The sequence below is a fragment of the Petromyzon marinus genome, chromosome 32, assembly GCF_048934315.1.
Source record: "Petromyzon marinus isolate PM22_M1 ecotype Great Lakes invasive population chromosome 32, UKy_Petmar_22M1.pri1.0, whole genome shotgun sequence".
In the NCBI taxonomy this organism is placed as follows: Eukaryota; Metazoa; Chordata; class Hyperoartia; order Petromyzontiformes; family Petromyzontidae; genus Petromyzon; species Petromyzon marinus.
In genome coordinates, this window is record NC_133698.1 from 12478651 (window position 1) to 12500907 (window position 22257).

Here is a 22257-nt window from a genome sequence, read left to right on the forward strand (position 1 = left end):
GCGTCACGGTGACGCCACCGCCGCCGCCGCCAATCACCGGCGACTCTCACGGCCCCGGAAGAGGAGGAGGCGGTGCCGTTGTGGCTATGAGATGTCAACTCCCTCGCCTGGTGTACAGGAGGTCGTGGCTCCATCCCCACCCTGACACGCTGTGGCTATGAGATGTCAACTCCGTCGCCTGGTGTACAGGAGGTCGTGGCTCCATCCCCACCCTGACACGCTGTGGCTATGAGATCTCAACTCCCTCGCCTGGTGCACAGGAGGTCGTGGGCTCCATCCCCACCCTGACACGCTGTGGCTATGAGATGTCAACTCCCTCGCATGGTGTACAGGAGGTCGTGGGCTCCATCTCCACCCTGACACGCTGTGGCTATGAGATCTCAACTCCATCGCCTGGTGCACAGGAGGTCGTGAGCTCCATCCCGTCCCTGACACGCTGTGGCTATGAGATGTCAACTCCATCGCCTGGTACACAGGAGGTCGTGAGCTCCATCCCCACCCTGACACGCTGTGGCTATGAGATGTCAACTCCATCGCCTGGTGCACAGGAGGTCGTGGGTTCCATCCCGACCCTGACACGCTGTGGCCATGAGATGTCAACTCCATCGCCTGGTGTACAGCAGGTCGTGGTTTCGCTACATAGGGTGCAAAAGAAGTTCAACACACATACATCCCCTCTCCCCCCACCGCAGACAACTTGAAAGGGGGGGGGGGGGGGCGGTAGGTGGTGGTGGCTCTGCTGCATCCCGTGTCATTCCCGCACTGTGCAGGCAGCGAGGGTTTGTGGATCACGCACGATTATGACATTTCACTGTCCCGTCGGTAGGCGGGACAAGCGTCGACGAGATGCCAAATACCGTCTGGGTCTGCCAGGAGGATGCGATGCAGCAACGATGTGGACCAACATAATCTGTCGCTTCTGTATGGGATAAAAGCAAAAATGTGCACCACGTTGCAGGGAAAGTCAACAGTGGGATAGAGCGTTGGCCCCTTGCTGAGCACCCGCAGAAATCAATCAAGTTTACTCCAAAATGTATCAAAGCTCATTAAATGGCCGAAGACATCTTCATATATAGAGGACTGCAGAGCTGTCAGCTTCCTCAGCAATTGTGAGATGCAGTTTACATGAACGACAATTCTTTAAAAAACTGTTAGTATTTTCAACACGCAGGAGCACCACGCCCGACCGCCTTTGTCTCTCCGGTTCTGATGTTTATGCAAATCATCAATCACTAAACAACCTCATTGGCTGCAGAGGCAAGTGCTGTCAGGGAGCACCTGTTAAGCAATCATGGTACACAAATAACTGAAAAGTAGTACAATTCCCGCCCGCCTTTGTCTTCCCAGTACTGGCGAGTATGGCAAAAGCGACCTAGGGGAGACAGGGCAGGTTCAGATATCACTCACCACCAGGTCTAAAATTTTAAAAGAATATTTTTCACCCTCACCACCCCCGAAACTCCCAGCTACCTGGACCCATCTCCACAACAGCGGGGAAATACCCTGAGAACGATTGTTTAAGGGCGCTTAATGCATTCAAATCATTGTTTCCCAAATGTCAGTCCCGAACAGCTACAAGTGAATGAAGTCCTTCCTCGCCACTGATGTGCATGACCAAGAACTGAACCTAGGACGCTGGGGTTGAATCATTATCATCATCATCAACCACGCTGCTGCTCTCTAAGGTAGGTCTGGAAGGACACGTGTCCCCCTACTGGAGAACAATGCCCGGCACAATGCGCACGAGCAGTGTGTGCCCCATCACTTTGTATTCCCGCCGATAGCAGTGTAAGTCTATCCTCTCTGCATTTTCCATTCCAAAAATCGTCCTGCCATCAGCGTGCCAGCGTCGCATGTGCTCGCTGGAGCAAGAACCTCCCAGCACGATTCGCTTGGTCGTGAATAACAATTGCACGTGCTTGTGAAAGCGTGGAGTAAACCAACTTAAACAATCACGACAAATCCCACTTCGGGTCACAACTTTAAATTCAACCATCACATTCGTACTTTATTAAAGGCGTAATTGTCACGACGGCTAGCTAACATTTCTCACAATACTGCCGGTTATGGACTCGTTAAGTTGCTCACTTCTTGCCAAGTTGCTGTTTTGTATTATTAGTAATAACAACACCGATATCATGGGACCTCGACACCGATAGTGCATTGTCCACACGTGCCTCTTTCTTCCGTTGAGACTCTCACGGGAAGCAAATGGCCGGGGTCACAAATGTGTGGGTGGTTGTTGGCAATAGTAGTGGAGACCCGCGGATGAGGAGAGGGGGGGGGAGCGTCCTCACTAAATGCTCCATCAGCTCATTGGTTCCGAAACAAGCCGGGGATCAAAAGGGGAAATCAGTGCACGGGTCAACAACAACTGCGTGGAAAAAAAACAGGACACCGTGAGCCCCAGCAGACAATGTGCCAGGCTCGGCCATACAGCATGCCGAGACGGAGTGTCTTCTAATCGTGCTCAGTGTGTGATCCGTTCGCGTGCGCGCGCTGCGACCTGCACATTTGTGTGTGCGTCTCCTCCTCCAACCCACGCGGGCGCAAGATTTCACCATACGGTGATGGCCAAGAATTGGGTCGTGGCGATGGTTCAAGTGGCGCTAATCTGCATGGCAGGTACGTGTCTGGGTTTGCCTTTAAGAACCAGGAGACAACTCGGGGAGGTGCGCAACCGAGAGACGTCAACCGTGGAGATGGAGCAATGAAATCAGCTCGTGTGCAGATGATATGCGGACCGTTACATTACAGGATCGAGAGAGATGGTGGCAGGTTGGAGAGGCGTTTAATCCAGCAGTGGATTGATTTCGGGCTGAATAAAGATCAGTACTTCATCAATCCACTGCTGGATGAAGACCTCCCCACTCCACGTTGGTAGTGGAGGTTGTTCGCTCATACGTCGCCACATTCATCAGTGCGGGTTGGAGAAGTAGGCGATGAGCCCACAACAAGTTCAGATCTCAATCACTTACCATCCTTCTCCACTTCCATGGTGAATTTGATGGATGGGTGTATGGGATTGATGTGGTTAAGAAATTGGTTTAACGCTGGCAGGCCATGTGGCCAAATGACGAAAGTATCATCTACATATCTCTTCCACAAGGACGTAGGGTGGATGTCTGGATGGCATCTGTTTAAAATTTCTCCATGAAAACATTCGCTATCACTGGTGATAAGGGGGAACCCATGGGGGTACCTTCATTTTGTTTGTAGAAAGTACCATTCCAGGTGAAGTAAGTGTTGGTAAGTCAGTGCCTAACCAGAGTAGGTACTTCAGGAGTCAGTCCATGTTGGACTAAATCAGACATGGGCAAAGTACGGCCCCCGGGCCGTATACGGCCCGTTGGGCTTTTTAATCTGGTCCGCCGAACTTGTCCAAATATTATTATTAAATTAAATGTTACCTTTCTCCTGTAATGCCCCCATTTCCCCATTAGACGGCGCTGTTTTCATGATGTTTGATCAGTCACGTTACGACATGTTTTTGTATTCATGTTCGTGCAATTTGTTAAATTGCCTTGCAAATAAATGCTTTGCTACCTGTTAAAGGCCAAATCCTTTCATGTAATGATTTTACATGTCATTTATAATAGTTCACACAAACACTCCATCCATCTGTTCCTGGCCTGGCCCCTCTGTCAAATTTTAGAACCCATTGTGGCCCGCGAGTCAAAAAATGTGCCCACCCCTGGACTAAATCTTCAATTATTGCTAAGGTGTCAGGTACAGGAACCTTGGTGAACAGAGAAACTACATCAAAGCTGACATGTAAAAATCATTACATGAAAGGATTTGGCCTTTAACAGGTAGCAAAGCATTTATTTGCAAGGCAATTTAACAAATTGCACGAACATGAACAATACAAAAACATGTCGTAACGTGACTGATCAAACATCATTAAAACAGCGCCGTCTAATGGGGAAATGGAGGCATTACAGGAGAAAGGTAACATTTAATAATAATAATATTTGGACAACTTCTTTGGTTCTTTCGGTAAAGTCACGTAGAATGAGAATAAAATAATAAATTGATAAAATAAAATAACACAATAATATTCTCACGACGTTTCGGCCACAACACAAGCGGCCTTCATCAGGTGAAGGGACGAGACTGTCTGGTAGGACAGCGCTGGAGTGAAAGAGCCACGTTCAGATCACGGCCTTTAAGCTTAGAGTCGCGGCATCTCTTCAGAAAGGTGAGAGACTCGATTAGTTGAGCCTTCTTATCCCGAAGTCTGTTGAATGATCTTAAGGATGTGTGGAATCCCTCCCCGTAGAGGCGGTTAAATTTCGATTTAAAGTTTTCGTGACTGCAATGATTCATCTTCTTTGGTTCTTTCGGTAAAGTCACGTAGAATGAGAATAAAATAATAAATTGATGAAGCCATCCAGATATACAAACATAGACATAACTTCAACCGAGAAGATGGATACAAATTGAGCAATCATTGGAAGGATGTTATTAACCAGGTAAAACTTAGCTGTTTATGGTTGTTCCATCATATCTGCCGGGTACGAGTCTATTTTTCCAAGTTAATTTCTCCCCGCATCTCCAGCGTTCCCAGCCTCCCACTTCCAGCCCCGCCCACTCCCCCCCCCCCAGCTTCACGTCCTCTCTCCCCCAAGCGCTCACGCAGCGCCCCCCCCATATCCCCCTACCCCCCCCCCCCTTTCTCTTTCTCCCCCTTTGCTCCTTCCCCCTCTCTTACCTATATAACCTCTTGCCACGGCAGCTCTCTCGCCCACTGCATTGGCATTGTTGCTGCATTGGCATTGCTGCTGCATTGGCATTGTTGCTGCATTGTCATTGTTGCTACATTGGCATTGATGCTGCATTGTCATTGTTGCTACATTGGCATTGCTGCTACATTGGCATTGCTGCTACATTGGCATTGTTGCTGCATTGTTATTGTTGCTACATTGGCATTGATGCTACATTGGCATTGTTGCTACATTGGCATTGCTGCTACATTGACATTGTTGCTACATTGGCGTTGTTGCTGCATTGTTATTGTTACTACATTGGCATTGCTGCTGCATTGGCATTGTTGCTGCATTGGCATTGTTGCTACATTGGCATTGTTGCTGCATTGGCATTGTTGCTGCATTGGCATTGCTGCTGCATTGGCATTGTTGCTGCATTGGCATTGTTGCTGCATTGGCATTGCTGCTGCATTGGCATTGTTGCTGCATTGGGATTTTTGCTGCTGGTGCTGTTGATACACTTGGGCTACGCCCATCCCCAAACCCTTATAAACAGTTTGCCTTTAGAGGCTGACTCCTTTGCCTGATGACGACCGCTTGTGTTGCGATCGAAACGTGATTTATTTTATTTTATTTCTAACTACGTGACTTTACCGAAAGAACCAAAGAGTATGGATTCCTGCAGTCACGAAAGCTTAAAATCAAGATAGATCCCCAAATGACTTAAGTAAAACCACAAAGCAGCATTGTTCACTACTAGCAGACGACCATAGACGTCTGTGAAACAGCGCCTTTCGTGATAGCCTTGCGCTGTAAGATTGGCGCGAATACCAAAGATTCGCATCTGTAACGTCCAGATGCTCCAGTTTCCTCCCACATGCCTACTTCATGAATTGGCTGAAAACATCATATTTAGAGGACTGCAGAGTTTGGACAATTGTTGTTCACAGTGTGTTGCGCCCTCACATGCGTGGGGTTTTTTAAATTTTTGTTCCGGGTACTCCGGCCTCCTCGCACATTCCTTCTTAGATATGAACCAACAAGATCACTCAGATCCCCCCGGTCCGGTCTTTTAGTCGTCCCGAAGGGCCAGGACCCAAACTCACGGAGAAGGCGGCCTTCAGTGTGCGTGCTCCTCACCTTTTTAAACTTGCTTTTATTTAAGATTATTTTATAGTGTTGTGTTTTTTTTTTAATATGCTTTCGATAGCAATTTATTATAAATTATAATTTATTATAATGTAATTTATTATAATGTAAAAGACTAAATCTTGCGATTAGTCTTTTAACAATGTTTTTTTGTTACATATCTGTACGGCACTTTGAATGTCATCCTTTTGCACGAAACAGTGTTATCTAAATAAAGACTTGATTGATTCATTGATCCCTAAACGCTCATTGGCTAAAAACATCTTAACGTATAGAGGACTGCCGACCTTGGGCTAATGTTGGTGGCGCCTGCTCACCGTCTGGCGACTGCTGCCTTCTCGTCAGTTTGTGGTTCCTCGACTATTGCGTGAACGGCGACGCTCTATAAAATGCAACGTCATTACTGTTATTGGAATACACTCGAGAGCTCCCTGTAGTGGACCGAGGCCCTTCCGCCAGCAGTGGCGTGGAACAAGCAATTGGAGGGCTGCACCTCTTACCTTATTTTACCTTTGGGTTTCCTCCACAGAGCGAGCCCGTGCCACCTCCATCTGCCCTCACTTTCAGCGCGCGACGCTGAGCGAGATGGTCAGGGGCCACGCCAAGCCCCACGTGCGTCACGTCATCTTCACGGCCCGCAACCACCGGGACCCTGGTGACCCCTCGGAGCTCAGTCGTGACCCCGACCCCGAACCCGACGAGTTCGCCTCCTGGAAGGTCGAGCCTACCACTGCACCCAGCGTGCGCTGCCGATTTTACCTGCTCCCTAGCTACGACAGCGATACTGACCAAGATGCTGGCGCCGCCGCCGCTGCTGCTGCTACTGCCGCTGATGGTGACGACGGTGAGGCTGGTGGAGGTACTTAGTGGTCGTGGCGGTGGTGGTGGCGGTGGCGGTGGTGATGACGGTGGCGGTAGAGTTAATTATTGGTGGATGGGCTTGGTGGTGGTAGTGGTGAGAAGGCTGCGGTGTTGGTTTGGCTGGTGGTAAGTGTGCTGGAGGAGTAGTGGTCAATTGGTGGTCGTTGTGGTGGTGTTTCCACTGGTTTGTATGTTTCTACCAGATAAAAAGACATGCAATATTTGTATTTCTTTATGAGTGTAGGGCCCCATTTAAAAATATTTAAAGTTTGGTACCCCCCCCCCCCCCCCACATACTCCCCCCCACCCCCTCTTCGGAAGTTTCTAAGTCCACCTGTGTATGGTGGTGGAGGTAGTGGTGGTGAAAGTCATTTGGTTAATGATGCTGATATTCTTCGTGCTTCTCGGGGTAGAGGTGGTGGCAGGAGAGGCAGCGATGGTATTTGGCTCCAAGTATATGTTGGCAGTGATGATGATGGTTTGAATGGGGACGATGGTAGAGGTGGTCATGGTAGAAGTGGTGGAGTTTTGGTGCGATAAAACGTTGATGGGGGTGATGTTTGTGGGTGCTGTTGGGGCTGGTAGAGGTAGTGGTGGTTGTTCGTGGTGGTGGTCGTCTTTCGGCTGCGTATGTCAACACTATTATAATGCTTGTTTACCCAGGAAAGCCTCACTGAGTCTCATGATACAGTAGGGTCCTGCCAAGTTTTTGTAGTAGAGGCAATGATTGCCACGTATTATCCCAATTGAGTAATTTGTGTTTAATTTTTTTCTAATTTGACATATCTGGACCGTGGCGCAAGCAAATAATTTCTGACTCTTGCGAATGACGTCACTGAAGCACGCGACGGAAATTTTGCGGTTAATACACTCGCAGCAGTAACCAGGGCGGCCGCTAGATTCGAACCTTGAACCTCTGCATCTACAAACATGGGAACGCGCTAGGCCACGGGCACCGCAGCAGTTTGGTGCAGTGCTGGTGGCATTTCTTGCTTGGAGGTGGCACTAACAGAGTATTGTCGGTGATGGTCGTCCCGTTGGAGGTGGTGGTGGTGCCGGTGCTGGTGGAAGCCCTGATCCTACAGACCCAGGAGACGAGGAGGCGAGGCGCAAGCGGATCCTGCTGCTGAAGGAGCACCTCGCCAGGGCGGGCTTCAACGCCTCTCTGCCCACGACCATCCTCATTCACGGGTATACTGCACTGACAAAACACGTCAATCCCCCCCCCCTCCCCCACGCTGGTTGAGGACCAACAATCACGCCGTGCGAGTCGTGGGGGTTATTTGACCATACTTCACCGTGCTCGAGAGTGCAGGTCGCTAAAGCCGGGGAGCATATGAAGCAATTAGCGGGACCCCGGGGTCCCATCACTGCCCCGGGGTGGGAAAAACCGCGTAGCGACACGAGTCTTGCCTTACCGACAACAAAACTAGTGGTCAATCGATTGGCCTCGTCGAGAGCTACTCGGGGCACTAAGTTTCGTAAAAAGTAGAAAAATTACATAAACACATTAAATTCACTGCCTGGGGGGCGGGCTCGCCTTGGCAAAGAAGCTGAGGATCGACGGCTGACCGGAGGGCGTTGTCGCCGCGCGCGACTGCGGCGGACGCCCGGGCTTGCGTTTGGCCGGTGGGGTGGCGCCCATCGTGTTGATCGCCGCCTGCTGGCGCTTGTTGGCGTGAGTCTGGGCGGGCAGCGCGTTGCTGTCGGGATCACGAGTGGGCGGACTGAAAAATAATAATTATTGACCTGATTTTTGCGGGACCCCGGGGTTCCCGCCGAATGATTCATATAGGCACGGGAGTGTGGGAGTAAAGTATAACCAGGGCCGGATTAACCCATAGGCCCTCATATTTTTACGAGCCTCCTTCGCAGAGGCCGTTATTGATTGACACCGCTGGTACCCAGTCGTCGGCAGGGTCCACTTAGCTCCACATCCTCCTTGTACCAACATCTCTCCTCTAGCTCGTGCCGCGCCTGTTTAGCCCCCAATATCCTGCCAAGCTGCTCAAGCTCGGAGTGGCTGCGCATGCGGGCTACGTGACCCAGCCAACGCAGCCTCGGCCGCTCGGAGGAACTCACTGATGGGAGCGTGTCCAGATAACACCGTTAACTTGTGACGCCCTCGACAGTAGTCGCTCTCGACAGTTGTCGCTCACTCTCAAAGATAAATAAAACTCAGAGGTAAGAGGAGGAACCACAGACACACGGGGAAAGGGCGTAGCTGCGTGAGTGAAGCGGCGCCAGCAGTTGCCCAAGTTCTGCGGTCCTATATATATGTTAAGATGTTTTCAGCCAATAAATCATGTGGGAGGAAACCATGGCTTCTGGAGAAAAAGAAAACCCCACGCGCGTGAGGAAGCAACACTCTTATCCCATACAGCTGAAACAGATGGAGTCCACATTTTTGCTTTAACTCCTTCTCCTGGAGAGTCAGGGTATGGGCACCTCTTCAAAGCTCAATGGAAAGTGAGTTTCACAAAACATTCGTGTGATCCACAGTTGCTGGATCACGGGCCACGTGCACTGCCACCAACACCGTCTGGCTGATCTTCGTTTAGTATCCACCCATACGCTTACTGTATACAAAGACAAAGACCCCCCCGTGTAGCCTTAACAGACTATAGGGGCAAGTGCTGTTAGCGAGCACCTATAAAAGCCGGCACGGTACACGAAGGGGTGGGTGGCCAACACCATGCCCGGCCGCCTTTGTCTCCCGAGTGGCGATGTTTACACATCACACCAAGTACTCTGAGTCGATCTAGGGGAGGCCCAGGATCGGTTCAGATAATTGGCACTGGTGTTGGCCGTCAGCAGGAATCGAACCCGGGTCGCCAGGTTTGTAGCGCAGCACGCTAACCGCTACACCACCGCTCCCCACTGTATACCGTATGTATATACACACACAGATGTATAATGGACGTGGGTACGTACATTGAAAGGACTGTGGCCCCGAATCCGTTATGAGGTCGCACTCATTACACACAAAATGCTTGCCACAAATAAACCCCAAGACCTTGCTGATCTCGTCAAGGAGCATGAACCATCATCATGCCAACTCCGAGTCATCCTCGCACCAGCTTTTGGCTGGCCACCGAACAAAGACGGTCCACTGCATCGCGCACTTTCAAATGCGCTTCTGTGGCCTTCTGGAACGTTCTTCCTTCCGCTATTGGGAGCCCACTGGAGCTATCCACTTGTAAATCATCTCGATTGAAAACCCATTTTTTTAGAACAGTTGTTTGTGTCTAGTTCGTTGTGCTTCCACCACTCCTCCGATTAGCGCGCGGCTGGCTACGTACGGTGCGAAAGAAGTTCAACATACATACATTCAGATGAGCCCTCGTGTCCAGGTACCGCGTGTCTGGCACGGAGCCGGACTGGATCGAGGAGATTGCGGCGGCGGTGCTGGAGGCGTCCCAGGGCCGCATGAACGTGATCGCGGTCGACTGGATCAAGGGCGCGAGCAGCTCGTACTCGCGGGCCGTGCGATACGCGCGCACCGCCGCCGCCGCCGCCACGGCCGCCCTCGTCAGGGACCTCACGGTGAGAGTCCAGCCCGGGACGCGCCTCGTCGTCCTCGTCGTCGTCATCGCCGCCGCAACCCATCGTCACCGCCGCGGGGAATCGAGCTCGGGTCGTAACAAACGTCAACGCCATCGACTTCATTGTCATCATGATTACGATCATCACGAGCATCATCATCATCATCATCACGTTGTCACAACCATTATCGACAAATAAGAAATCGCCAAGAGGAACGCGTTCGCAACACACGGAAGAACATCCCTCAACGTCTTCATTGTCATTATCCTCATTGTGTGCACACGTGCGTGGCGCACTGCGCTACGAACCCGGCAACCGGAGTTCAATTCCCGATCACCATCAGTGTCAAATATCTGAACTCTTCCTGTGCCTCCCCTAGGTCAACTCAGTCTTAAATGAGTACCAGATGCAATGTGTAAAAATCAGTACTGGGGATAGAAAGGCAGGTGGGGCGTGGTGCAGGTTACACCACCTTATCGTGTGCCATTCGGGCCTTCATAGGAGGTGCTCACTAACAGAACTTTCCCCAACAGTCTGTTAAGGGTATACGGGCGGGGGGGGGGGGGTCTTAGTCTTTGTAGTGATATTAAGAATTCTGGAATGAGTGCTCTACAGGGTGTGTGGGGGAACGTATAATACACTGTGACATGATAACAAAAGTCAAAGAGTCTCCACTTGTTCGCCATCGTTGTCAAGGCACGACTGGAATCTTCTCCAGGAGGTCTCCAGAGCCCCCGAGGCAACACATTTATTGCGGTGTTGTTGCAAATTCTCCGAAGTGTTAACATTTTTTGAAGCACCCTATATATGGTGGGGGGGGGGGGGAGGGAGTTGGTCATTGTGCACGCGTGTGCACCCTTCCTGCCTCCCCACCACCACCTGTAGACCCCAGAGGTGGGTGCACGGGAGCAGTCGCTGCACCTGGTGGGGGTCAGCCTGGGCGCGCACCTGGCCGGCTTCGTGGGCCAAAGCTTCCAGGGTCGTCTCGGCCGCATCACCGGTGGGCGCGCACGTGTCCGGCTCACGCACCAACTCCTAAGGGGTGGTCCACAAATGACGTCACGCACCGGGGGGGGGGGGGGGTCAGACATTTGTAACGATGTGTGACGAGGGGGAGGGGTTGAGAAATGTGACGTCACATCAAAATGCGCAACTTTAAATAAATATAGGCAACACGTTCTACTTAATTAAATAGACTTTTTATTAAATGTTTTCTCCTACAACATCAGAGTGCAGCGCCACATTAAATACGCACTACAATGACAACAGTTTAAAGCGATTTGAAGCATGTTTTATTTTTTTTTGGGATGGGGGGCGGGGCAGAGCTTTGTGACGTCATATTTGAGGGGGGTCTGACTTTTTGTGACGCCGTGTGACAAGGGGGGGGGGCGGTCAAAAATCGTCCAAAATCGCGTGACGTCATTTATGGACGCGCCCTAAGTCAGCGTTCTTCACTAATTTTCCGAGGAGGGGGTGGGGGGGGGTGTCACCATTTGTGTTTTGTGTCGGGGGGGGGGCCGCACTAAAGGCCACCAGGGGCTGCCAGTGGCCCGCAATGAAGAACACCGCTCTAAGTAATGTATCACTATCGATTAAGTATCGGTTCGATTACTGTATTCAACTAATCAGATAAACACAAATGGTTGGGAGAAAAAAAAAACCTCGCTTCTGTTTCCACATGTGCCGCTGGACGGGGAGTGATGAGCGGGACTTGGTGACGTCATCGGCATCGTCAACCGCGTCGGGCTGGGCGTGGCTTGTGGGGGTTTTCAGCCTTTAGGGGGCAGGGTTTTCGAGAGAGAGTCAACCACGTGGGGAGCTGTCAAATTACAACTTCTAGTCGACCACCCAACTGAATCGACCAATTGTCCCAGCTCTTAACGATTCTTACAGATCTTTTACCAAATCACCTGACATGTGCCCGGTCTCGTTAAGATCTCGAAAACGAATTGCGCTCGAGCCTGGAGAGTGCTGCAATAGGCTGCCGCGACGCGCACCAACAGATTGTCACAGGCGACTGCAAGGCTGTGGCTCTGTGGTGGGCAGCAGAGGCCAGTGCAGCACAATGTAACGTGATGCGGCTTGTGGGAAGCCTTTATTGCAGCAGTGGTTTGACCATATCTGATGTTGATGATGATTGGTAATCATGATTATGACATTTTTAACTGCTCTTATCATATCAATACCAATACCCGTCGTTCGCCACTAAGTGACGGTAATGTCACCACGGTGCCTGTGCCAGGCCAGGTGCACTTTGAGGCCACGTGAAGTGTCGAAGGCTCGCTGGCAGGAGGTCTCGGGACAGGCCCCAGGTGCCATGGGTTGGCTGAGATGACTGGTAGATGCACCCAGCTGTACCCCCTACTGTGCCATATCACTCCTCTACCCACACTTCCCCCCCTCCCCACCCCCAACGCACCTGACCTCCGACCTCCGCCCCTTCCCTCACTCAGCCCTCGACCCCGCAAGCCCCGGCTTCTCCCAGGTCGGCCCCGCAGAGCGACTCGACCCGAGTGACGCCGCCTTCGTGGACGCCATTCACACGGACGGCGACAGTGAGAACCGGAGTCGGCTTAGTGGAGTGCTGGGCCTCCAAAGGGGACCCAGAGATAAGGCCCTCGAGACCCCAATGGAGGACCTCTGTTGAGGCCCAAGGGTCTCTCCAGAGCTGCAGATTATGTCTTTATTCAACTTTGAATAAATGAAGTTGGCGGAATGGCTCATGAGAGCCTGGGTTCATATCAGAACACACAATTGAACGAAATTTGTTTCAGGACTTAAATTAAATTCCGTCTTTGGGAATTACAAATATGATTTTAACTGTCATACGACGAAAATGACTCTCTGTGGCAGGGGGAATGGGGTAGTGCTTCCACCTCCTGCCTGCATTATAGGTCACTCAAACAGATCTTAGAAGTAGCTCTGCAGTATCTGCTTCCGCGAGATGATCTCAGAACGCCAAGGGTTGCGCTGCTCTGCGAGAGATCTGAATCGTTATCACCGTGACCTGATGATGCTGATAGCACGGTCGTGATAAACCTTCGATGGGGGGGAAACGTTTGTTTTAATAGTACATGCTGCTGTATCCATGGTCTTGAAATGCTTGTTGTTGTGTGCCTGCGTTTCTCAGACTTCGGTCTCCGGCAGCCCGTGGGCCACGTGGACTTCTATGTGAATGGTGGCGATGATCAGCCTGGATGTGGAGGGTTTGGTAATTTAAAAAAAGTCTGCGATCGGCAATGATACGGAAAAAAATGTTTCTTCGTGATCGTCGTAGCCAGCAGCTCGCCAACTTGTTTCAGCCTTGGGAAGATGACGTCACAAAACTAAATCTGAATATACTTCCCACACGAGAGACACGCCTTTGATATGTCCTGCAAAGAATGTTTATTATACGTCAACCCACATTTAATATGATGGGTTTTCTGTGTGTGTCCGTGTGTGTGCAGTCGATCAACATGATACACTTGAGAACCTGATTTAACCCACAGGTGGCCGAAACCCAGTTTCAAATGTCGGATCTCAGCAGTTCCGGCCATTCATCCACCTCTTGATTGGACCTCACGGCCTTCAATTGTGCACAGAACACTCTTTTGCAGCAGGATCCTGCATTGAGCACGGTTGGCTGCATATGGTGCGAAAGAAGTTCAGCGTACATACATATTTGGCCAGTTCCAATAATCAGTTTTTGGCATGTTGTGGGAAACTGCAGTGCCAGGAGAAAATTCACACATCCGAGGGGATAAACACTCAAAACTCCATGCAAATAGAACCAATTCACAGATATATAAAAATCATGTAAATGATCTGTGAACTAAAGCCAATGCTGTACTGCCACCTCGTTGCAACTTTGCGGTCCCTACACCTACACCGGTGGTCACTTTCAGCGCGGCCCTGCTCAAGTCAGCATGCGCGCGTGTGCGTCACATCACCACGCAGGCTACCAGTCGATGATCTGCGACCACATGCGCGCCGTGCGGCTGTGGCTGAGCTCCCTTCGCTCCCCGTGCGAGCTGCGCGCCTTCCCGTGCGACTCCGTCGCCGCCCTGGCCGCCGGACGCTGCCTCGAGTGCCGCACGGAGCGCACGGCGTCGTGCCCCCGCCTGGGCCTGCACTCCGGTACTCACAGAGAGGGCCACTCCGGTACTCACGGAGAGGGTCACTCCGGTACTCACAGAGAGGGTCACTCCGGCACTCACGGCGAGGGCCACTCCGGCACTCACGGAGAGGGCCACTCCGGTACTCACAGAGAGGGCCACTCCGGCACTCACGGAGAGGGTCACTCCGGCACTCACGGCGAGGGCCACTCCGGCACTCACGGAGAGGGCCACTCCGGTACTCATGGAGAGGGCCACTCCGGTACTCACAGAGAGGGCCACTCCGGCACTCACGGAGAGGGTCACTCCGGCACTCACGGCGAGGGCCACTCCGGTACTCACAGAGAGGGCCACTCCGGCACTCACAGAGAGGGCCACTCCGGCACTCACAGAGAGGGTCACTCCGGCACTCACGGCGAGGGCCACTCCGGCACTCACGGAGAGGGCTACTCCGGTACTCACAGAGAGGGCCACTCCGGTACTCACAGAGAGGGCCACTCCGGTACTCACAGAGAAGGTCACTCTGGTACTCACGTAGAAGGCCTCTCCGGTACTCACGGAGAGGGCCTCTCCGGCACTCATGGATAGGACCACTCTGGTACTCAATAGGAAGGCCACTCCGAGACCCTGATACTCTGGAGGTTTAATGGCCAAGATCCCAGAATAATCCCAAAAACCTAGGAGCTCAGGACCTTTTGAGAACCTGGAACCCTGTGACCCTGATACCCCAAGAACCCTAGACGCCAGGATGCAGAGGCCCAGGGTATAATAATAATAAAAAAGGCAAGTTATGGATTGAATCAGCCTTAAATAAGCACCTGGTGCGTTGTACAAACAGACCCTGGTGCGGGCCATGCCGCCCCCTGCATGTACCGTTCCGGACTTAGTAGGTGCTCACAAACAGCACTTGCCCCGATAGTCTGTGCAGGCTTCACCATGGGGGTGGGAGGGGGATCATTGTTCTTGTGTGTTTTACAGTGGACGCGGTTCGAGACCCGAAAACGTGGCCGGACAACAGCACGCTGACTCTGCACATGCTCACGGGACACTCGCCCCCATACTGCGGTGAGGGCCGAGCGGCGGGCAGCGACGCCAACTCCTTTAAAAGCAGAAAGTCGCCAAACCAACCTCAACGCGGTTCCACGTGTCCGCCGGATAATAGAATGACACGTCAAAGATTCCACGGGACAATTTAGCCTCAGAGTAATCTGATAACAGAATGCTTGTACACACCTTGAAAACTCAATACATCAATAAAAAACACTTCCTTAAAAGGAACAAAACATATAAATAGGTGAAGTATGTATACATGTATTTTATTGGCTATGAAGAAGGATCATTGTCAAAAACGTCGCATTTTTTTTTTATTTTTCGCTTTTGGCTGTGTTATCGACGAATGTGTTGATTTGTTGTTATTTGTGCTTGTGCATCATTTGCCAATGCAGTGCGAAACCAAATAATTTGTTTTGCACAGCTCCAATTGCTCCGACTTCTGCATCATGACCTCACCCCAGAAAAGTCGCCGGCCACTTTTACAACGCTTCGGTTATAGAGACACCCAAAAAGTCACTAAATCGAGCGAGTCGGCGACACTGCACAAAGAGCGACTTCCCACCAAGCAAAGGTTGACCGCAGGAACGTGTAAATAAATATGCGATTGCGCCTTAAGAATACAGTTTTCAGTCATTTCATAATTCCTCCTTTGACAAATGGATCAGAACTCACCAGAGTGTATGGCCACCATGCAGACAGAGCTACGAGACGATTCAAGTGCAGTAGGGAAATATATCGTGGTATCGCAGGACTCGGAGAAATTGTCATGGCGTGGGAAGGCCTTCATACAACAGTGGATAGATCACGGCGTACGATCATGACGGCATTTCGAGGCATCCATCCAGCAGTGGATTTACAGTGGCACATGATTGACAATAATTAGAGCATGGGGAGGTCTTCATCCGACAGTGGCCAGGCCGTGGTGCACGGTGATGACGACAAAGGTATGTATGCATCATGCAGAATGAATGTGGCATTAGTTCTGTTCTGCCACGGATGACACAGCGAGACCGGATAAATAGACCGACGCCACAGTTCTAAGCATCGTGGACCCAGGCAACGCAACAGAGACGATCGTGAAGGGCGGAACAATGGAGACAATGACCCCCCATTGTGCCCTGCACGCGAGTCGCGCCTGCGTGGCCACGGCGCTGAGGAACGTGAGAGTTGGCAGTTGGCGTTCCGTTTTCCCGTAAAAACACAGCACGCTCGCTGGAAGGAAATAAAACACCCGGACATGACTCATGTTTGAATGTTAATTCGCAAGCCCTCGTCAATTTGCCGCTGGGCGAACGTTCTCCCTCCCCCGTGGCGTGTCAGTCATGGAGATTGCCTGACCATACTTCAGCACGCCGGTCAGTAAGGGTGGTGAAGACAGGAAGCCCAGGACCGGTTTAGGTATCGCTCGCCAATGAATGGAGCTGTTCCTGGGAATCAGTCAGGTCACCAGGTTCATAGGGCAGTGTGCCAACCACTGCGCCACCACTCCACCCTGAAGGTCCATCATCTCCACTTTCATAATATAGGTTTTATGGGATAGATCGCATGAATATAAGTGTGTAGTTAAACCCGCCACCACCCGACACAGACAATTAGTAAGGTGTGTCACGTAAATAGAACACACCAATTCGTTACTAGTACAGCACCACCGGTGTGTTGGAGAGCAAATCTACAACATTTGCAATCTGAGTACGACGTTTCGGCAGTAATTACAACTAGCTTCATCAGGCGACAGCCAGATATGTGGAGAAATCCTCCTGTTTCGTTCCTTAAATAGAGGGATACATGTGATGATGTCACTTGCGAAGGGGGGTGGGATTCATTTATTCTTATAAATTACAATGGATATCAATTGCCGGTTGGAGGATTTCTCCACAAATCTGGCTGTCGCCTGATGATGCTAGTTGTAATTACTGCCGAAACGTCGTACTCAGATTGTACATTTTGTAGATTTTCTCTCCAACACACCGGTGTGTTGTACTGGTAACAAATTGGCATGCTCTGTTTACGTAACAAAGCTTACTAACTGTCCGTGTCGGGTGGTGGCGGGTTTAACGACACATTTACATTTACGTGTTCTAACCCAAAAATGTATATATTATGGATGATATTGGTCGCAAAAGCCTGCTAAGTGTTATTTAAACCTACAATTCCGTTGCTCACTCATCTCTTATGCTAATGGCTACACGCGGGGTGGGGGGGGAGGTGTTTGTCGTTGATCTTTGCAGTGTCCTACATGCTGGTGGAGATGGACACAGCTGGCGAGGCCATCAAGGGCTCACTGACCATCAAGTTCATGGGGCAGACAAGAGAGACTGCCGAGATGGCCCTCTTCCAGTTAGTGATCACACCAGGATGTTCACTCGCACCCCTTTTCGGGACCATCATATTTTATTTCAGTCTAGTCGAAGACTACCCGTGGGATTTTATTCAAAGTCTCAGTGAGGACTTAATTTTTTTCCCCCGCAACAAATATTGTCAGGTCAGCCAATCTGTGGACTCGATACATCGATTTACGTGCATATACAGACAATGACTTTATCATTGTTGGTTCTCCTCTGTGCACTGTTGTCTCTAATAACGTCACCAAATTATCTCAGTCTATGTCTCCACTTCGGGCTATTTAATGTTGTCTCGTCATCGTCCAGCAGTCCAAACGTCACGCTTGATTTTATTCCACTCGTAGTCGTCGTCGACTGAAACAAAAACGTGACGATGATATCCGTGGCCAAGTTCATTAACAACATGAACTCCGTCTCGTTACCTCCTCCGCACCCCCCTCCACTTCCCCCGGGGGGGGGGGGGCGGCTTTAGGAGCCTGCACAACTTTGTTCCGGAGCGCGGCGGCACATCCCGGGTCCTCGCCCTGGAGCGAGACCTGGGCCCCCTGCGATTCGTGGCCCTGCGATTCTCGCCGAGCTCGCTGGCGTGGAACTTCCTTCGCTTCGCGGCCCCTCGCGCGTCGCACGCGGCCTCCACGCTGAGGATCGCGCGGCTCCGCATCACCCACCTCCTCGTCGAGCACGGGTGAGCTCGGGGTGACACTGCCAATGCCCTGGATAGTGACACGAGGCTGCTGCTGGTACCCTGGGAACCCACGGGTCAGAGTGGCCAAGGGGCCAGGCTACGGAGGGGGGGGGAGGCGGACGTGATGGGGAAGGGGGCATTTCATTAATTGCACCAAGGCCCCTTGCCATCCACGCTACGCCACCGCTCATCAGCCTGCAGGAACTCCCGTGAGTAGTTGCTGTGTGTGTGTCTAGAGGAGGACGTGGGTGGTGTGATGTAGGGTGTGACATGGAGTTGCGACGTGCGGTGTGTGCTGCGCGGGGTGTGACGTGCGGTTTGACGCGGGATGCGACGCGCGGAGCGTGACGCGTGTTGTGCGAGGTGTAATGTGCGGGGTAGCGTGGTGGTACATGCGGTGTTTGCAATGCAACTTGTGGTGTGACGTGTGGTGTGATGCGGTCTGTGTTCACAGGGAGCAGTTCTGCCTGTACATGGTGCTGCTAAGTGAGGGACAGGTGGTGGGGATGCCACTCTCCCGCTGCCAGAATTGACTCCACCACCACTCAATCACTCATCCACCACCACTCAATCACTCATCAACCACCACTCAATCACTCATCCACCTCCACTCAATCATTCATCCACCACCACTCAATCACTCACCCACCACCACTAAATCACTCATCCACCACCACTCAATCACTCATCAACCACCACTCAATCACTCATCCACCTCCACTCAATCATTCATCCACCACCACTCAATCAGTCATCCACCACCACTCAATCACTCATCCACCACCACTCAATCACTCATCCACCACCACTCAATCACTCATCCACCACCACTCAATCACTCATCCACCGCCACTCAATCACTCATCATCCTCCACTCAATCACTCATCCACCGCCACTCAATCACTCATCCACCACCACTCAATCACCCATCCACCACCACTCAATCACTCATCCACCACCATTCAATCACTCATTAACCTCTACCCAGTCAATCCATAACCTCCACTCAATCACTCCTCACCCTCCACTCAATTACTCTTTAAGTTCCATGTGATTACTCCACTCGATAACTCCTAAACTCCACTCCATCACTCATCGACCTCCACCCAATCACTCCATAACCTCCAATAAATCACTCAACCTCCACTCAGCCACTCCATAACCTCCGCACGATCACTCCTCAGTGTCCATTCGATAACTCCTCAACCCCCACCTGATCACACCTTGATGCACTACACGTGCACACAGGGCTTAATATCTCACTCAATATGTTTCTGGTCTCTGGTAGGCCAGAAGGTAACACGCACATTCGTAGCCACATACATAGCCAGAAGTACACTGGATGAGATGATGTTCTGGGTTTAGAAAATGTTTCCAGGTTGCACATATGGACTGATCCGACTTAAATCATCTCTACGGCTATATACGTACACACAAACAAATATAGAAGATGAACAGTTTCCAGTTTGGTGAGCCTAAATGTAAAACAATCAAAAGGTTACAAAAAAATAACAGAGAAAACAACGAGCCTGACTTTTTTGCCCAAATGGGCATCTTCAGAATGTGTTGAGGTTCACCGAGATGTGAATATTTTGGAGAGGGTAAGCAGGAGTTGGGTAGTAAGTCATGTGGGATTGAGTGGAGTTTGTGGACTCAATGAGAATGAATGAGTCATCAGCGTTTGAAGACTTCTAAACGCACTTCAGAAGTTAATTGCGGGAATCGTCTAACTGAAGTGTAATGAGTTTGATGAGCGTGCGGAAAATCCATTCAGGGGATCTTAACGGGTGTCCCTGTGTGATGGATGAATGAAGCCTGTTGTCAGCTTAGCACGTAGGCTTTCGCGACCAATATTGTTGTGGAAAGTGGCTGGGTGGCACGAAGTGTCGGACCGTCAGAGCGCAAAGCAGGCAACCACTGAGATGCGACGTTCGAATCCATGTTTCAAACCGCATTTGATTAAAGCTGGTTCTGAAATTAATGTACATATAGACCCACTTAATTCGGCTGAATCGCAGCTCTGCGAATTAAAAATATATAAATGTGGCTGTCATGCGTCGAACATTCACATATCTGTCAACCCCTTATCAGTGCCCTGCCTTATTACAGACAAATTCACACCTTATTGGTCACCCCGTGTCCTTATAAATCTCAACATTCACCCTACAAAGTCCCATCAGAAGGGAGAAACACAAACTAATTGACAAACAAAAATGTTTCGTCGGGCAAACCGTATGGGTTGACAGCTGTGCATTGATTACTTTCATACGGTTGAGTGGATGGGAACGTGTTGCCATGTAATGTGTCGAACAGTGGTTGAGCCTCCCACATATTTGGGTCGCTGTTAGTTGTGGTTAAAGATGGAGAGGATACACGACTCAGCCCAATTGACTTTTTAAAAGGATGATATAAAAAACACTCAAGCAAATACACGGCTGTGTCGATGAAGCTCACATTTGTACGTTATATATATACGACTAACATACGTTGACGGATTAAACTTCTATTGTTTATGTCTTTAGACTCTTTGGTGATTTGTCCGTGCTTAAATAGTCTTGGATTGCCGGGGGGTGGAAAATGTGTGGACAGTTTCAGCAAAAGGCCAGATATAAACACCCGTACGACACGAGTTCGATTCCCGCTCACAGCCAACACCAGTGACGATGATCAGAACCGGTCCTGGGCCTCCCCTAGGTCGACTCAGCCTCAAATGAGTACCTGGTGTCGTGTGTGAACATCGCCACTGGGGAGACAAAGGCGGTCGGGCGTGGTGCTGGCCACCCACCCCCTCGTATACCGTGCCGGCCTTCATAGGAGCTCGCTAACAGCACTTGCCCCCACAGTATGTTAAGGCTACACGGGGGATCTTTGTCTTCGTGTGCGCTGCCCTGCCCTCTAGTGGTCTCCTAATCGAGTCGGAGTTTGTGGCTGTTGAACCATGTTGGACAATAATAAGTAATATTAAAAAAAAACTTTTTTTAAAACACGCTTTAATGAAATGTACCCTACTAGTAATGTAAGAACTCCACGACTCCAGGAAGTGGCCCCGAAGCTTGCCACAACGTAAGGGGCCGTGGTGATTAACAGACCCAAGCCGAAACATAATATAAAATAATGTTTAATATATATTTTATTTTTAATGATAGACTATAGTATTGTCATCAGTATGACATAAGTATACCAAGTTTGCAGTCGATACTACATTGGGAAGTGGGTTAAAATTGAGTGACAAGATTTGAGGATACAACAACAGACAGTGAGTTGATAAAAAGCGTGTAATAATAAAATAACCAACCAAACATAACCACCAAGGCAGCATGCTTCGTCTACTTCGTTAAACTCAACCCATTTGTCAATAACACTGTGACTTGACAGTTCATATATATATACACACGCACACATATATAAATAATAGGCGACGTTTCGACCCATGGGCCTTCAAAAGAGGTCAGAGATATATTCTCTGAGACCCCCCTATGTGCAAAAGGCAATTGCCCGAAACGTCGCTTTTCATTTATATATATTTTTTTCCTTTTAATGCCACAGTGTTATTGTCGAATGTGTATAATTATCGTTTGCGTTATGTTATTTCACAGCGAGAGAACGGGTGCCGCAGTGGTTACCGGTGGAATCGAGTTCCAATCTGGCTCACGCCAGCGGCGAGCGATGGTCCGAACTGGTCCCTGGCGCTTTGGGGCCGTCCATAAATGACGTCACGCACCTAGGGGGGGGGGGTTGAGAAATGTAACGTCACATCAAAATGCGCAACTTTAAATTAATATACAACATCAGAGTGCAGCGCCACATTAAATAC

The 22257-nt window shown here is 50.5% G+C and overlaps 1 protein-coding gene across 3 annotated transcripts; it reads left to right on the forward strand.

Annotated features, from left to right (window-relative positions):
• Positions 1-105: 105 nt before the first annotated feature.
• Positions 106-20960, forward strand: LOC116948190 (phospholipase A1 member A-like). 3 transcript variants are annotated; one of them, XM_076071305.1, is made up of 12 exons: positions 106-1685; positions 6388-6717; positions 7763-7910; positions 10073-10265; positions 11151-11265; positions 12719-12820; positions 13396-13476; positions 14205-14384; positions 15341-15427; positions 17644-17752; positions 18230-18442; positions 18897-20960. In XM_076071305.1, the coding sequence occupies exons 2-12, from the start codon at positions 6444-6446 to the stop codon at positions 18973-18975; spliced, it is 1581 nt and encodes a 526-aa protein (XP_075927420.1). In that variant the 5' UTR covers positions 106-1685; positions 6388-6443; the 3' UTR covers positions 18976-20960. The 3 variants fall into 3 exon arrangements, with proteins under 3 accessions (XP_075927420.1, XP_075927418.1, XP_075927419.1); XM_076071303.1 differs by lacking the exon at positions 106-1685 and adding an exon at positions 1723-2625; XM_076071304.1 differs by lacking the exon at positions 106-1685 and adding an exon at positions 1724-2625 and having other exon boundaries at positions 6388-6702.
• The last annotated feature ends 1297 nt before the right edge of the window (positions 20961-22257 follow it).

What these genes read in the sequence shown, in the direction of transcription:
- LOC116948190 (XM_076071303.1), top strand. Translation starts at nt 2,301, where the DNA reads ATGCTCCATCAGCTCATTGGTTCCGAAACAAGCCGGGGATCAAAAGGG. An exon ending in GCCTGGATGTGGAGGGTTTG is followed by an intron (nt 13,477 to 14,204) that starts GTAATTTAAAAA and finishes ATCACCACGCAG; the next exon opens with GCTACCAGTCGATGATCTGC. An exon ending in CACCTCCTCGTCGAGCACGG is followed by an intron (nt 18,443 to 18,896) that starts GTGAGCTCGGGG and finishes CTGTGTTCACAG; the next exon opens with GGAGCAGTTCTGCCTGTACA.